The sequence below is a fragment of the Lynx rufus genome, unplaced genomic scaffold, assembly GCF_022079265.1.
Source record: "Lynx rufus isolate CCGP_SWC_20201006 ecotype Redwood Valley unplaced genomic scaffold, mLynRuf1.p SCAF_1, whole genome shotgun sequence".
Lineage (NCBI taxonomy): Eukaryota > Metazoa > Chordata > Mammalia > Carnivora > Felidae > Lynx > Lynx rufus.
This window is the reverse complement of record NW_025814823.1, coordinates 177,483,402-177,498,553: the sequence shown is the minus strand read 5'-3', so window position 1 is coordinate 177,498,553 and position 15,152 is coordinate 177,483,402. Positions and strand designations below refer to the sequence as shown.

The window sequence follows — 15,152 nt, the reverse complement described above, 5'->3', positions numbered from 1 at the left end:
GGAGAATGAGATGCTAGACCGAGTGTGCGCTAAGGCCACAGCAGAAGCGAGCGAGGGTCCTTCGAGAGACGGGCCCGGATATAGGACAGAGGAAGGAATGAGAACCGAGAAGCATGGAGGGGGCCGGGCCAGGTCCGGCCTGAGATCTCGAGGGATCTGGAGGAACCGCGCCGGCCCCGAGGCCAGGGAAGGCGGGGGGCCCAGGTCGGGGCCGCGGCGGCGGGGAAGGGCCGGAGCCGGCCTCGCGCCGGACGCTGAAGTGGGCAGGCCCGCCCGGGGCCGGTCGGACGGAAGAACGGTCCAGCGGGCCGCACTCACCATGAGCTCGATGGTCTTGTCCTCAATCACCGAGTCGGGCTCCATGGCGGCCCCGGCGGCCCCGCCTCGCTCTCCCCGCGCAGCAGCGAACGGCCCGGGCGGAGGAGGCGACGGCGGAGGCGGCAGAGGCGGAGGCGGCTATCGTACCCACTCTAGCTGCCAGCCCGCCCGGGCCGCCGGCAGCTCCGCCCTCCCCCTCGGCGAACGCAGTACGCCGATCGAGGACTACAGCTCCCAGCAGGCGCCGGGGAGCCCGCAGAGCGTTGTGGGAACGAGAAGCCAACACCAGGCTAATCTCTCTTGGCACCCCGAAGCTGAATTCTGAGCCGAAAGTAGCACTGGACTTTGAAAGTGGCACGTGCAAACCTAAAGAATGAAGGGCTCCTTCAAAACAGGGCCTCAGGAGCGCCACAACTACATGTCCCAGAAAGCCCTCGCGCGGATTCTCCTTCCGGCTAGTTTCCCCTGACTTCCTGGCAGCCCCAGGCGCTTCGGACCGGGACGGAAACTCCGAGGTAACTCTTCACTCGTCAGAAATCTTGCGTGTGGACCGATTTCCGCACATGCGCACTCGACGCCGCAGTGTCCACAAGACGCCTAGGTAGCGGGGAGGCTGGTGGGCGAGCCGCTGGTGATAGGGACAGATGTTGGAGACAGGTGGGTTCTAGGTGCGTTAGGAAGCCCTGGCGCTCAGGTGTGGGAGGGTGCCAGCCAACGAAAGAAGCTCAGGCAAGGGAGGAGGCTCTGAGAGTTTGGGCATCCCAGGAGTGAGAGGTTTGGAAATTTAATTGGGGAAAGTGGGTTTATGGAGATGAACAATTGGTGCTGTCTGTACGCACCACGAACTGGGAAGAGCAGAGAAATGAAAGGGAACCTGTGCATATTGGGCCCCTCTTTGTCATTCGTTTAGAAAGTACTTATTTTTTATACTTCCAGCCTCTGCCGGGTACCAGTCTAGGCACTGGAAATCAGCTCCGAACGTTACAGGGAAGGATTCGGTTATCATGGAGTTTAATTCTAGTGGTGGAAAAACATTAACCAAAAGAGTGGGCGCTAAGAAGGACCACAGCTGGAGACCTGGAGACTCCTAGTGAATTCTGCCTTCATCTCTGTGTGAACTTTGTCAGGTCTGTCAGTGGTCACTAACCAAAGACCACTAGGGACACGCTGATTGAACAAGTTGGGCTAATTACTGGTTGCAATGAGGGAGAATATCCACCATGAAAAATCATAAGTAAGAGTTGTTAGGTGATTTGGGAGAGGGTGTAAGGAAGTGGGGCTTTACTCTGGATCAGATGCTATCAGGAAGTGGGGGTAATTCTATGATGGGGCATCTCAGTCGTTCCTAGAACACGGGAACACTAGATAGAGGTTGCAGCTGTAATTGGTAAAGAAGCAGAAACCCCTCATTAGCCAAGATGACGGATGTTTGGTCATTTTTTGTGGTTTGGACAATGTTCATGTTTTATCTGCTTTCAAACGTAACTAAGGAGCGATCTTGTCTTTGTCTTGATCTATCCGTGGTCAGAGAATGGCCTCATCTGATGTTTACATTCTGCCAAACTATGTTCAACAGGAGAGCACAAGGTCTACCTAAGAGGGCTAGCTATCATCTAGTAGCATTACAACTAAATATCAGAAGCTGCTTTTCTCTTTCTCTAGTGTTTTGCATTCTCTGTACCTGTAAAGTGAGGGGACTTGATGACCTAGAAATCTTTCTATTTCTAAGGATCAAGTTATTACAGTAATTTGTATGCATGCAGGGCACAGTGTAAGTTCCACACTGGTAGAGTTTGAAGTTTCATAGTCCTTTGGTGCTTTCCACCAAAGGAATTAAAAGCAGTAGGAAAAGAGAGCACAGAATTGGAAAGTTACTGCCACTAACTTGCTGTCTGAATTTAACTAGAACCCTTCCCCTGTCTAGGCATTGGGACATTCATTAGTAAAACAAGAGTTAGGATAAATGATCTCTGTTTCACTTACCTTTTTGTATCATAATAAACCACGCCCAAGACTTAGTAACTTTAAAAACGGTGGTTTATTTTTACAATTCTGTGGGTCAACTGGACTCAGCTGGGCCCACATGGTATAAGCTGAGGTTACTCATAGAGACTGCAATCAGCTGGGAGCTCATCAAAATAGCTTCTCATCCTCTCAGGCCTGTCTTCTCCACCTGGTGTCTTATCATTCGAATTTCTGCACGGTGACTGGCTTCCAAGAAGATGAGCCCCAGTGAGCAAATGATTATCAAGCTTTTGGTTGCACCACGCTTGCTAATGTCCTGTTGGCCAAAGCAAGTCATAGAGCCAAACCCAGAGTGAATGTGGAAAGGGACTATGCAAGCTTGTTCACAAGCAATCATGGTTCACTGGGACTACCAGTGTAACAGCCAACCAAGACCTCTGAGTTCCCAGCATTTGCCACAGGACCTGGCACATAGGGTGAGGGTAGGAGTCACAAGCTGTATTCCCCAATATGTATGTTTATCCTACACCATATTTATCGTTTTAAAATTTGACATTTTCATAAAGTCTGAATTTCCATCTTATCTTGAAATATTAGAGAATCTGACTATATTGGATATACATGGCAACAATATGCAATGGTTAAGTAGCAACTAACTTCTTTATAGGAAGCATGTGCTCTATAGATTTCCACTGTCACCATTGCCCCCTGTTGTCTTCTGTCTGCAGGCTCCACTCGTTTAAATTGCATGCCTAACCCACAGAGATACTTGAGTTTGCAGCCCTTGGTATTAGAACTATAATGGAGATAACTCAAGGTTTCTATCTTTTTATTAAAACCATATTCTACTGTAAGAGGAAAAAAATACTATTGGGTCAAATTCCAGGAGCTCAAGGAATTTAAAAAGTCTTATATTGATAGAAGCCTTACCCCAGCTATACGAGAGACAAGCTGAGCCAAGGCTTATCACTTTAGTCAAACAAGAACTCAGGTTCTCAGGTATTTTTATTGCTTCAGGCTTGAAGCCAGCTGGTGATTACATTTGGTCATCAATAAAGGCAGAAGGCCTTGAGGCATATTTCAGTTTTTCAGATAGCTCTGCTTTGGGGTTTACAAGACATGCTAACAACAAAGTGGTCAGGTCCACAATCCCTTAACCAAAACCCTAAGGTCTGAAATGTATTCAGAATTCAAAATTGTTTAGATTGTACAAAGACAGTATGGTACACGTGCAGTATATGTAATATAACACACACAGTGGGGTCTAGGAGAGCACTTCATAATAAAATACATTAATTTTGTGCAGCAGAACTTATGTGAACCTGTTATCAATTAATAGCCTCTCAGTTCCAAGTTCTTTTACATACTTTGAAACACAGGAGTGGGACCCTCTGAATGTTTCCCCTCTCCTTTGCCTGCTGGCACAACGTTCCTAGAGGAACACAAGCAGAGGGAGGATCTTCTCTTCCTAATTCCAATATACTTTATTTTCCTTCTTGCTTTTGTGGTATACAGCAGCAAATGGTTTGCAGAACCATATCCAAACCAGCCCCCCAACACATATACACGGGTGGCTGGGACATTCATAGGGTGGCTTCCCAGTGAACTCAGTGACAACCTCAGTGGGAAGTTTCCTGCTCGCCAGCCCTAACCTGGAGCACTTCAGCAAATGTCACCATCCAGTGGGTCACAATTAACTGTCTCGCCAGTAAAGTCTGAATCTCAGCCTAGCTGTGAGGGTGGAAGGCTCCTCCAAGTTTCTTCCTCAGGTACTCTGCATCAGCCCTAAAGGTAATGGTTGCTCCTTATGACTGCTGTTTCTCTATTTAGAGTTGTCTTTGCCCCTTAGTACTTGATGCCCTGTTCCTAGTTACTAGTTTTTTCTGCTTTTTGTTTCTTTTGTTTTTTAGATTCCACGTATAAGTGAAATCATCTGGTACTTGGTTTTTTTCTCTGTCTGACTTCTTTCACTTAGCACAATACCCTCTAGGTCCATCCATGCTGTCCCAAATGGCAAGATCTCACTCTTTTTTTGTGGCTGATATTTCACACTGTGTATGCATACCACGTCTTCTTTTAACATTCCTCAATCAATGGACTTGTAGGTTGCTTCCATATTTTGGCTTTGTAAATGCTACAGTAACCTTGGGGTGCATGTATCTTTTCAGGTTAGTATTTTCATTTTCCTTGGGTAAATGCCCAATAGTGGAGTACTAGATCATATGATATTTCTATTTTTAATTTTTTGAGGAAACTTAATACCGTTTTCCACACTGGCTGCACCAATTTACATTCCCATTAACAGTGAACAAGGGTTCCTTTGTCTCCACATACTCAGCAACACTTGTCATTTCTTCTTTTTGATACTAGTCATTCTGACAGGTGTTAAGATGAGATCTCATTGTGATGCTCCGTAGCTCAGGGGTTAGAGCCCTGGTCTCGTAAGATGATATCTCATTGTGGTTTTGACTTGCATTTCCCTGATGATTAATGATGTTGAGCGTCTTTTCATGGGTCTGTTGGCCATCTGTATGTCTTTGTGGATAAAATGTTCAGGTCATCTGCCCATTTTTTAATCGAACATTTTTGGTGTTGAGTTGCTTAAGTTATTTCTATATTTTGGATGTTAACCCCTTATTGGATACATCATTCACAAATATCTTCTATTCAGTAGGTTACCTTTTCATTTCGTTTTGATATACAAAAGCTTTTTATTTTAGTGTAGTCCTAATATTGCACTTTTGCTTTTGTTTCATTTGCCTGAGGGGGCATATCTAGACAAACGCTGTTAAGGCTGATGTCAAAGAAACTACTGCCTATATTTTCTTCTAGAAGTTTTATGGCTTCGGGTCTCACATCTAGGTCTTTAATCCATTTTGAGTTTATTTTTGTGTATGGTGTAAGAAAATGGTCCAGTTTCATTCTTTTGCATTTTTGAGAGAGAGAGAGAGAGGGAGAGCGCATGAGCAGGAGAGAGGAAGAGAGAGAGGGAGACAGAGAATTCCAAACTGTGTTAGCACAGAGCCTGACACAGGGCTTAAACTTACAAACTAGGAGATCATGACCGAGCAGAAATCAGGAGTCAGACATTTAACCTACTGAGCCACCCAGGTACCTCAATAATGTTTATTTTAAGCTGCTACATTTTGAGTTAATTTGTTCCACAGCAATAGATAACTAATAGAGATGCAAAAGAGAGAGAGTATGCATGCTAATTCAAAGTATTGGACTCCCGTGAGTTCTCTTTTAATCAAGGCACCATAAACCCTTGGGAGGGTTTTATGTCTTTCCCTTTCTTATGAATACCTTTGAAGACAAAGAGTGACATTTTAAAATGGTATATTTTGACCTGTGATGGGTTTTTTTGATTCAGATACATTACTATAGAGAGGGATACTGCACTGAAATTTTTTTAAGTTTATTTTTTTTTTATTAAGTAAACTCTATGCCCAACATGGGGCTCAAACTCACAACCCCAAGATCAGAGTCACATGCTCCACCAACTGAGCAAATCACATGCCCTTCCCTTTTTCAAATATTTTTATTTATTTTTATTTTTTTATTTTTTTTTAAGTAATCTCTTCATCCAGCGTGGGGCTCAAACTCATGATCCCAAGATGAAGAGTCACATGCTCTACCGACTGAGCGCCATGCACCCTGCGCTGAAATTTTGACTTAACTCATTTGCAACTAAAGTCAAAGAATGCAGTTCTTTTTGTTTGTTTGTTTAATCTGGAGAGGTTTTTTTAAGTTTATTTATTTATTTATTGAGTGAGAGAGAGAGAGAAAGCACGCATGGGGGAGAGGCAGAGAGAAGGGGAGAGAATCCCAAGCAGACCCTGTGATGTAGGCACAGAGTGCAGCCTGGGGCTCAATCCCACAAACCAGGAGACTGAAACCAAGAGTTGGAAGTTGAACCTACTGAGACACTCAGGTGGCCCAAAGAATGCAGTTCTCTTAAGAGAAAATCTTGTGAAACTCTAGGAAAGAGAACAGCAGTAAGAAGTAGTAAAGATAGCAGCCACCGGGCCGCCTGGGTGGCTCAGTTAAGCGTCTGACTTCAGCTCAGGTCATGATCTCACAGTTTGTGGTTCGAGCCCTGCGTCTGGCTCGGTGCTAACAGCTCAGAGCCTGGAGCCTGTTTCAGATTCTGTGTCTCCCTCTCTCTCTGCCCCTCTCCCACTCACACTCTGTCTGTCTGTCTCTCTGTCTCTCTCTCAAAAATAAGTAAACATTAAAAAAAATTTTTTTGAAGATAGCAGCAGCCTGTTTATCCGTATGACTAGGCTCCATGCCTTATCCATCTATCTATAGAATTAAAAACAAGGTAGTTATCATAAACATACATATTAGCACATTTATTTGAACTGAAGAACAAAGCTAGACTTTATCTGACAGTCTTTTTGGCTGACTGGTTTGGTAGTGTAGACTGGCTTTGTCAATAATAGATTTTAGATGAGTTATATCTTTAGTTTCACAATTTTTAGGAAAATACATTTAAAGCACGTAAATAGAAACATTTCACCAATTATTGACAGACATGTATGGAAATTAATATTTGTGCTTTCCCAACCCTTTTTAAACTTATCAGGTTATATAAGATACCTTCAAGTGAAAGAGTAAAGAAAGGTTGTATTAGAATAGAATACACGATGCCACAGTAGCAAATTATCCCTCTGTATCAGTCCAGTCAGTCAGAGAAGCAGAATCACTCAGTGTGTTAAGGGATTTTTTTTTACAAGGAGTTGACCTTATATAATTGTTAAATCTAATTAAGCAGTCTCTGTACGCCCATTGTCTTCACATTCAACACTGGATCGAAAGTCCATGGGGCAGGCAGTCAGGAAGGGAAGGAGGATATAAAATGGGGGAGAGCAAGCCTAAGCCAAACTGGAGCCCCATGAGGATAGACTGAAGCCTGTAAGTTCTTATTTCCTCTGACCTTGGTGGTGTAGCTGTCCTGCAGAGGCTGGAGCCCTTCGTCACATAGCTGACCGCACAATTGTGACCCCAGACTCAGAGAATCTAAAGAAGGCTGTAAGGGAACATGGAGTGACAGTGGACCCAGACACTCTTCACACCAAGGATGTAAGCGAGCAGACCAATGACAATGTGTATGGGCTACAAAATGACTTCAGTTTCACTTCTACTCTTCAAATCCCCCACAGAAACTACCTTGTGGCCCATGCTAATCAGAAACACAGTGGGACAAAATTCAGGGAAATGTCACTCAGCCTCACCAAGCAGACATCTTACTAAGTTTCCACACCCTGGGAACATAATGCCTTAACACACATTTTTTGTTCATTCACAGTCCAAAGAGGTCAGCTAGCCTTCTATCTTACAGTTACACCATCCAGAATTCATGGTCTCCCATATTGTTGGGAGAGAGAGGACAGAGGAGAGGGTCACCAGCTGTAACTGCCTTATCTCAGAAGCACATCATTCTTGCTCACTGTTCATTGGTCAGCACCTAATCATATGGCCCTACGAAGCTGCAAGAGAGGCTAAACAATGTACTCTCCCTGCACACCTAGAAAAAAGGAAATAAAGTAGATGGTGAGTACATAGGACTGTCTCTGCTATGCAGGTATAATTAATAATTATTTTGTAAATCTTGATAAAGACTTTTAGGTATGCTTTCCAGAAATTGAGACGGTGAATGTCTCTAGTGACTGTATAAAAAATGCTTTTACTAAGATGATTTCCAAACCTTTGCACTCAACAAAATTGATGGTTGAATTAAATTTTAATGATAATTTAAAATTTTGTGGGGGTGCTTGGGTGGCTCAGTTAAGCATCTGACTTTGGCTCAAGTGGTGATCTCGCAGTTCTTGAGTCTGAGCCCCACATTGTGCTCGCTGCCATCAGCATGGAGCCCACTTTGGATCCTCAGATCCTCTGTCCTCCTCTCTTTGTCCCTTCCCGACTCATACTCTCTTTCTCTCAAAAATAAAAATAAAAATAATAATTGTGCTGACTGGTCACTATGTAATATTTGGCACAATAACTTTGAAGGAATCCAAAGAAGTTGCATAACATTGCTATAAGACAGTTTTCTTTTTTACATAAACAAGCCTCTTAAGTACTAACATCTATAAAAATGTGACCTAAAAATAAATTTGAGTAGTACCTGGCTGGTTCGGTAGGTTAAGCATCTGACTTTTGATTTCAGTTCAGGTCATGATCTCATGAATCATGAGATCATGCCCTGTGTTGGGCTCCACAGTAACAGCCCAGAGCCTGCTTGGGATTCTCTCTCCCCCTCTCTCTCTGCCCCTCCCTGCTCACACACTGTCTCTCTCTCAAAGTAAATAAAAATAAACTAAAAAATAAACAAACAAATAAAAATGTGATGCTGAATCCTCTCATTCTAGCAGTGAGTAATATTCATGCATGGATATGCAAACTATTTAAATTATTGGTTGATTTAAAGAAGTAGTTCTAATAAAATTATGTTTAATTGTTGTTTGTCAAAATGTTAATGTACTGTTTGACCACTTGCATTTAATAACAATTACAATGGTTATTTTTTAAGTTTATTTATTTAGAGAGAGAGTGCACGCGTGTGCGAGCACAAGCAGGGAGGGGCAGAGAGAGAGGTAGAGAGAGAATCCCAAGCAGGCTCCACACCAGCAGTGCAGAGCCCGATGTGGGGCTCACTCTCACGAGTCATGAGATCATGACCTGAGCAAAAACCAAGAGTCAGGGACTTAACAGACTCAGCCACCCAGGTGACCCTACAATGATAATATAAATGCAGAAAGCTTTTTTTTTTTTTACCAACATTCCAAGGCTGTGATCACCAAAAATGAAAACTATAACATACAGAAGAGATGTAGGATAAGGTGAGCATTAAGACTTTCAAGCATAAAATTTGGGGGCGGGGGGCGGGGGGGGGAGAGGGGAATGGAATGGACATAAGAATTCAAGGAACAAAAAAAGATATAAAATTTCCACCTATTGAAAAACAGCTTGTTCATGTATATTTTAAAAGGATTATGGTATGAAATTACTATATATTTAAATTTCACTGAGAAGAGTAACAGAACAGCTTTGTTTTTAAATGTCAATATTTACAATACACTGAAAACCATATTCTTCTTGACTCTTTAAATTCATGCTGAAAAAATTTAGATATTTTAAGAAATGAGTAATTCTATAATGTTTCAAACTTCACAAGAGGAAAAAAAAGTCAATGATGCTCTAGATCATTTTGGTGAATGCAGAAAGGGTCTTGGCTTCCTGAGTGCCAGACTCAAGTCTAGGATCTTGAACAAGACTATACATGTGCCGAGAAGTCTTTGATGTAGATGTGAGAGAGTTGGATTTAGAAAATATTTCCCCTCAATAATAGCCACGGACATACCGGTTAAAACCAGGTAGCCAGTCTGTGTGTCCCACTCCTCACTCCTGAGTAGCAACATGGCAGGCACGTAGCACGGAAGGCTCTTCCCAGTGTAACTCCAATACACCCTTCCAAATTCATTTCTCATTATGCTTTCCTCCACTTCCTGTTCTGGCTCCTCATTTTTCCCAGAACAGGCCATCAACCCTCATAACTTCATGTCTTCACGTTTGCAGGTCCCTCTTTCTGGCAGTTCTCCCATCTTGGAGAGGTTGAGGTGGGTGCTTGCAAGCAGAGTCCAAAATGAGGGTCTATGAGAGGTAGGGCAGTGCATTATTCAGCAATTTTAGTGCGAACTTTTTTTGCCAGAGCCTATCCCAGGCCCTTCTATAGGCCCTGAGCAACTTGGAGGGTTCCAAGGATTAAGAAATTTATCCCAAGGAGTATCCTAAGTTCTGAGGAAACCAGCTGGCAGAAAACAGGTAAAGAGGAATGAAGTTATGTAGGGATTTCCTAATGAACCAGATTCTAGCTGCTAGAACACAGAAGTTATAAGACTGAGGTTTCCAGCATTAATCCCAATGAGTTTTTTGCTTGTGTATTCAGGTGCGTCTCTTGTTGATGGTCTTATTCTCTTCCCTCCCACCTGAATGGGAGTGTTGTATGCCTGCTTCTCCCTTTCTTTTTTTTTTTTTTTTTTTTTTCCTCTCTGCTGGAGGAGCTTTGTAACCAGTAGCGGCTCAGAATTACCAAACTTGAAGGAAAGTGTATGCACAAGGAGCCTTATCTATGTAACAAGATGTGAAAATGGGACGCTTTCAGTCTGGAGTTTCAGCTGTGGCCTCAAACCTGAAAATAATAGGTGTCATTTTAATGCAGAGTCTCAGATGAAGTTTGGAAGGCCTATGAAGAAGGTTGTCCAAAAACCAGTTCTGCCAGCTTAATCAGCCCGTCCCCCTACTTTGAGGGTGTACTGGAGAGATTTGGAGACTGATCAGCTAAGACAGAAGAGCATTTATAGAATTCTTCCCTCCTAGTACTGCCCAAGTGCACCACAGGGGGCCTTCAGGGGCCACTCAGATACAGAAGTGTGTCCCCTAGAGTTCGGAAACATGGGCACTGGGTCCTCATTCTTGTCTGCAAAAGTGAGTATGTGGGCAGTCCAAAGGCTGAGTGGCAGCCCTCTTTTCACAGAGAGAAAATACCCGTTTCTGGAAAGGCCTGCACTTCCAAAATTCTGAGGGGCAAACATGCATGCTTGTGGGGTTAAGCCAGGGATTCCACAAAAAGATTGTCTTAAGACGGTTGCTGACTGGAGTGCCTGGGTGGCTCAGTCAGTTAAGCGCCTTGACTCCTGATTTCGGCTCAGGTCATGATCTCACAGTTCATGATTTCGAGCCCCATATTGGGCTCTGTGCTGACAGCACAGAGCCTGCTTGAGATTCTCTGTCTGTCTGTCTCTCTCTCTCTCTCTGCCCCTTCCCCGCTCACTCTCTATCTCTCAAAATAAAAATAAACTTTAAAAAAAAAAAGAAAAAAGAAATGGATGCTGACCAAGAGAGCCATCTGGAGGGGGAAGGTGATTCCTACAGTTGTACCCTATGAGGGGTGCAACATAAGAAAGAAGAGATTAAGAGGGGAGGAAGTTTTGGGGCAGCTAGCCAGAGGAGGTAACTCTTATCTGGGAATAACAGGAACCCCAAAAAGTGCCCCTTGAGAAAAGATACCAGCCTTTGACATGAAATATTTAGGAGATACAGGTGCCGGATTGTAACTGGGCAAGTCAAGGTGTTTTCTCCCTTGCCTCCGGTTGGGCTCCCCAGGATAGTCCTCAAGAAGTATCCTGAGATGATACTGGACAAGGGCTTTATGAAGAAGTACTCCCAGGAAGACACCTGGGTGGCTCAGTTGGTTAAGCATCCAACTTTGGCTCAGGTCATGATCTCGGGGTTCATGTGTTTGAGCCCCATGCCAGGCTCTAGGCTGACAGCTCAGAGCCTGGAGCCTGTTTCGGATTCTGTGTTTCCTTCTCTCCCTACCCCTCCCCAGCTTGTTCTCTGTCTCTTTCTCACAAAAAAAATAAAAAACAATTAAAATATTAAAAAAAAAAAAGTACTTCCGGGAGAAACCTGTTACGGAATGGGGAACCAAGAAAGGGAAGGTGCACTCTGAGGCAGAGTTCAGTAAAGTAGGGTTTGGGCCTCAGGCTGATCCTGCATGATGCTCCGGGATATAAGTGACTCCCCAGGGTTGGTCCTAACTTGAGCCTGAGCTTTCCTAATCCTGGATCAGTCAGCTTCCAGGCACTTCTGGCTCTCTATGCTTTGGGCAAAGCAGCAATAGGAGGGCCATCCTTGAAAAACAGTACATTTGATCCTTGAGCAATTTGGCGGTTAGGAGTGCCAAACCCCTGTGCACTCGAAAATCCACATATAACTTTAGACTCCCCAAAAACTTAACTTACAGCCTACTATTGACTAGAAGCCTTACCAAAAACATAAACAGTCAATAGTATTTTGCATATTATACGTATTATATGCTATATTCTTAAAATACAGTAAGCTAGAGAAAAGATAACATTAGGAAAATCATAAGGAAGAGAAAATACATTTATAGTACTATGCTGTTTCAGAAAAAAAACCTGCATATAATTTAAGTGGATCCATGTAGTTTGAACCCATGTTTTTCTGTACATGTTCTAGGTGCCCATCACCCTTGACGGTAACACTTCTGCTGTTCTAGGTGGCTTGCCTTTAAAGGTGTCCTAGATCTTCATCCCTGAGGGGTCTGAGGCCATGGATACTTTTATCAAGCTGGGAGTGCTGTCATTGACTATTCAATGGGGCAGGGGCATTGGGGGATGCCTTTGTGGCAGGGGATGGGGGGCTTTCACTGGCCTGGTAGCACAAGGGCTCACTGAGCTAGTGCCACAAAGGGAGCATGCATGGTCTGCAGTTCCCAGCCTCACTCCTAGGGGAGTTGTACAAAGTCCTGTTCTAGCTCTTCATCATAATGATGTATTGCATGGCGTCTTCTGTTTCCATTTCTGTCTTATTTGCCTTCTGTAGTCTCAGTGTATCAATATTAGCTTCCCGTGGCTTTCACAACAAATTGCCACAAACTTGATGGCTTTGAACAACAGAAATTTATGCTTTCATAGTTGCAGAGGCCAGAAGTCTGAAATTAAGGTATGGGCAGGACCATACTCCCTCAAAGTCTCTAAAAAAGATTCCTTCCTTTCCTCGTCTTTTCTTTTTCTTCCATGTTTTAATTATGGTAAAATATGCATAACTTAAATTTATCATTTGACACATTTTTAAGTGTACAGGTCAGTGGCATCAAGTGCATTCATGTTGTTGTGCAGCTGTCACCACTGTCCATCTCTGAACTTCGTAACGTTTTCCCAGACTACATACCCATTAAACAATAGCCCCCCATCCCACCTCCCCCCAGACTCCAGCAACCACCATTCTACTTTCTAGCTCCATGAATTTGACTACTCAAGGTGCCTCATGAAATGGAATCATCTAGTATTTGTTCTTTTGCAACTGGCTCATTTCACTTAGCATAGTATCTGTAAGGTTCACCTATGTCATAACATGTGTTAGAAATCCTCCTTTTTTAAGGCCGTATGATATTCTATTGTGTGTATATGCCACATTTTGTTTATGCCTCTACTGATCGACACTTGGGCTGCTTCCACTTTCTGGCTGTCGTGAATAATGTAGCTATGAACATGGCTGTACAAATATCTCATCAAGTCCCTGCTTTCAATTCCTTTGGGTATAGACTCAGAAGTGGAATTTCTGGATCACATGGCAATTTTATTTTTAATTTTTTTGAGGAACTCTGGTACTGTTTTCCACAGCAGCTGTACCATTTTACATTCCCACCAGCAAACGCCCAAGTGTTCTCATTTCTCCACATCCTTGCCAACACCTGCTATTTTCTGGTTTTTTTTCTTTTTTGTTTTGTTATTGTTTGTTTTGTTTTGTTTTGTTTTGTTTTTGATAAGAGCCATCATAACATGTGTGAAGTGTTATGTCATTGGGATTTCAATTTGCATTTCCCTTATAATGGAAGATGTTGAGCATCTTTTCGTATACTTGTTGGCTATTTGTTTATCTCCTTTGGGGGAATGTCTAGTCAAGTCCTTTACCCATTTTTGAATCCACTTGTTTTTTTGGCTTTCTGTTGTTGTGTTATAGGAATTTGTTACACATTCTGGATACTAATTTCTTAAAAGGTATATGATTTGCAAATATTTTCTTCCATTCCCTTTTCATTCTGTTGATAGTTTTCCTCAATGCATAAAAGATAAATTTTGATGTATTTGATTTTTTGTTGTTGTTGACTGTGCTTTTGGTGTCATATCCCAGAAATGTTTGCCAAATCCAGTCATGAAGTTTTTCCTGTTTTCTTCTAAGAATTTTATACTTTTAGCTCTTATTTTTAAGTCTTTGGTCCACTTTGAGTTCATTTTTGTGTATAATGTAAGGAAAGGGTTCACCTTCACTCGTTTGCTATTCTTACCTCTTCAAGCATCTGGTGCTTCCTTGTGTTCCTTGTCTTGTGGCATCACCACTCCAATTGTGTCCTGGTGCTCACAAGGCCTTTTTCTCTTTCTCTCTGTGTTTCTCTTCTATGTCTGTATCTTATAAGGAACCCATTATTGGCCCACCTTAACCCATGATGATCTTACGATCCTTAATTGCATCTACAAAAACGCTTATTCCAAATAAGGTCACATGCTGACATTCTAGGTAGAAATATTGGTGGAGGACCACTATTCCTCCTACTATAATGTCCACTCTAATCTCCTTTGCCACAAGCAATTTTATTACCGATCCTTTTGTTTCCCTTCCTTAGAACAATCTTTATCATCCTCTGCCACATCCTACTTAAAACATTCCACTCAACCCAATAGTACCAGGTCCTGATCTATTGACTTTTTTAGCTATAACCCTTCCTTAGTTTTTTAGTGGTTGCTCTAAGGATTGCAATATACCTCTTTAACTTTTTACAGCCTAGAGTTAATATTTTAGCATTTCACCTAAAATATAGAAAACTTGGAACTATATATGGATCCATTTATCCCTTCCCATCTTTTATACCATAAATGTCTTATGTGTTACATCTACATACATTACAAACCTTACAAGACAAAATGATACATTAAGCTTTAAATTTTTTGATGTATTTCTTTTATTTTTTTTTTGTTTATACATTTTATGGGAGTTTTTACTTTTACTTTGTTTTTCATTTTATTTACTTGAGAGAAAGAGAGAGAGACCGAGTGCAAGCATGAGCTGAGGAGAGGGGCAAAGGGAGGGAGAGAGGGAGAGAGGGAGAGAGAGAGAATGAATCCCAAGCAGACTCCATGCTCAGCACAGAGCCCAACATGGGGCTTGATACCATGACTCTGGGACCATAACCTGAGCCAAAATCAAGAGTCAGATGCTCAAATGACTGAACCACCCAGACACCTCTAACTTTTGATACTTTACTCATAATGGGTCTT

At 42.7% G+C, this 15,152-nt stretch overlaps 1 protein-coding gene across 3 annotated transcripts in view; it reads right to left on the bottom strand.

Moving 5' to 3' along the window:
* The window catches only part of FBXW11 (F-box and WD repeat domain containing 11), a 122,403-nt gene extending 121,917 nt beyond the window's left edge, over positions 1-486 (bottom strand). For all 3 annotated transcript variants that reach the window (XM_047091205.1, XM_047091198.1, XM_047091211.1), the window contains exon 1: positions 319-486. Coding sequence is in view for 2 of the 3 variants with exons in the window: in XM_047091198.1 (XP_046947154.1) it covers positions 319-363 (45 nt within the window). In the remaining variant the exon portion in view is untranslated. The remainder of the gene's footprint in view (positions 1-318) is intronic.
* Between the last annotated feature and the right edge of the window lie 14,666 nt (positions 487-15,152).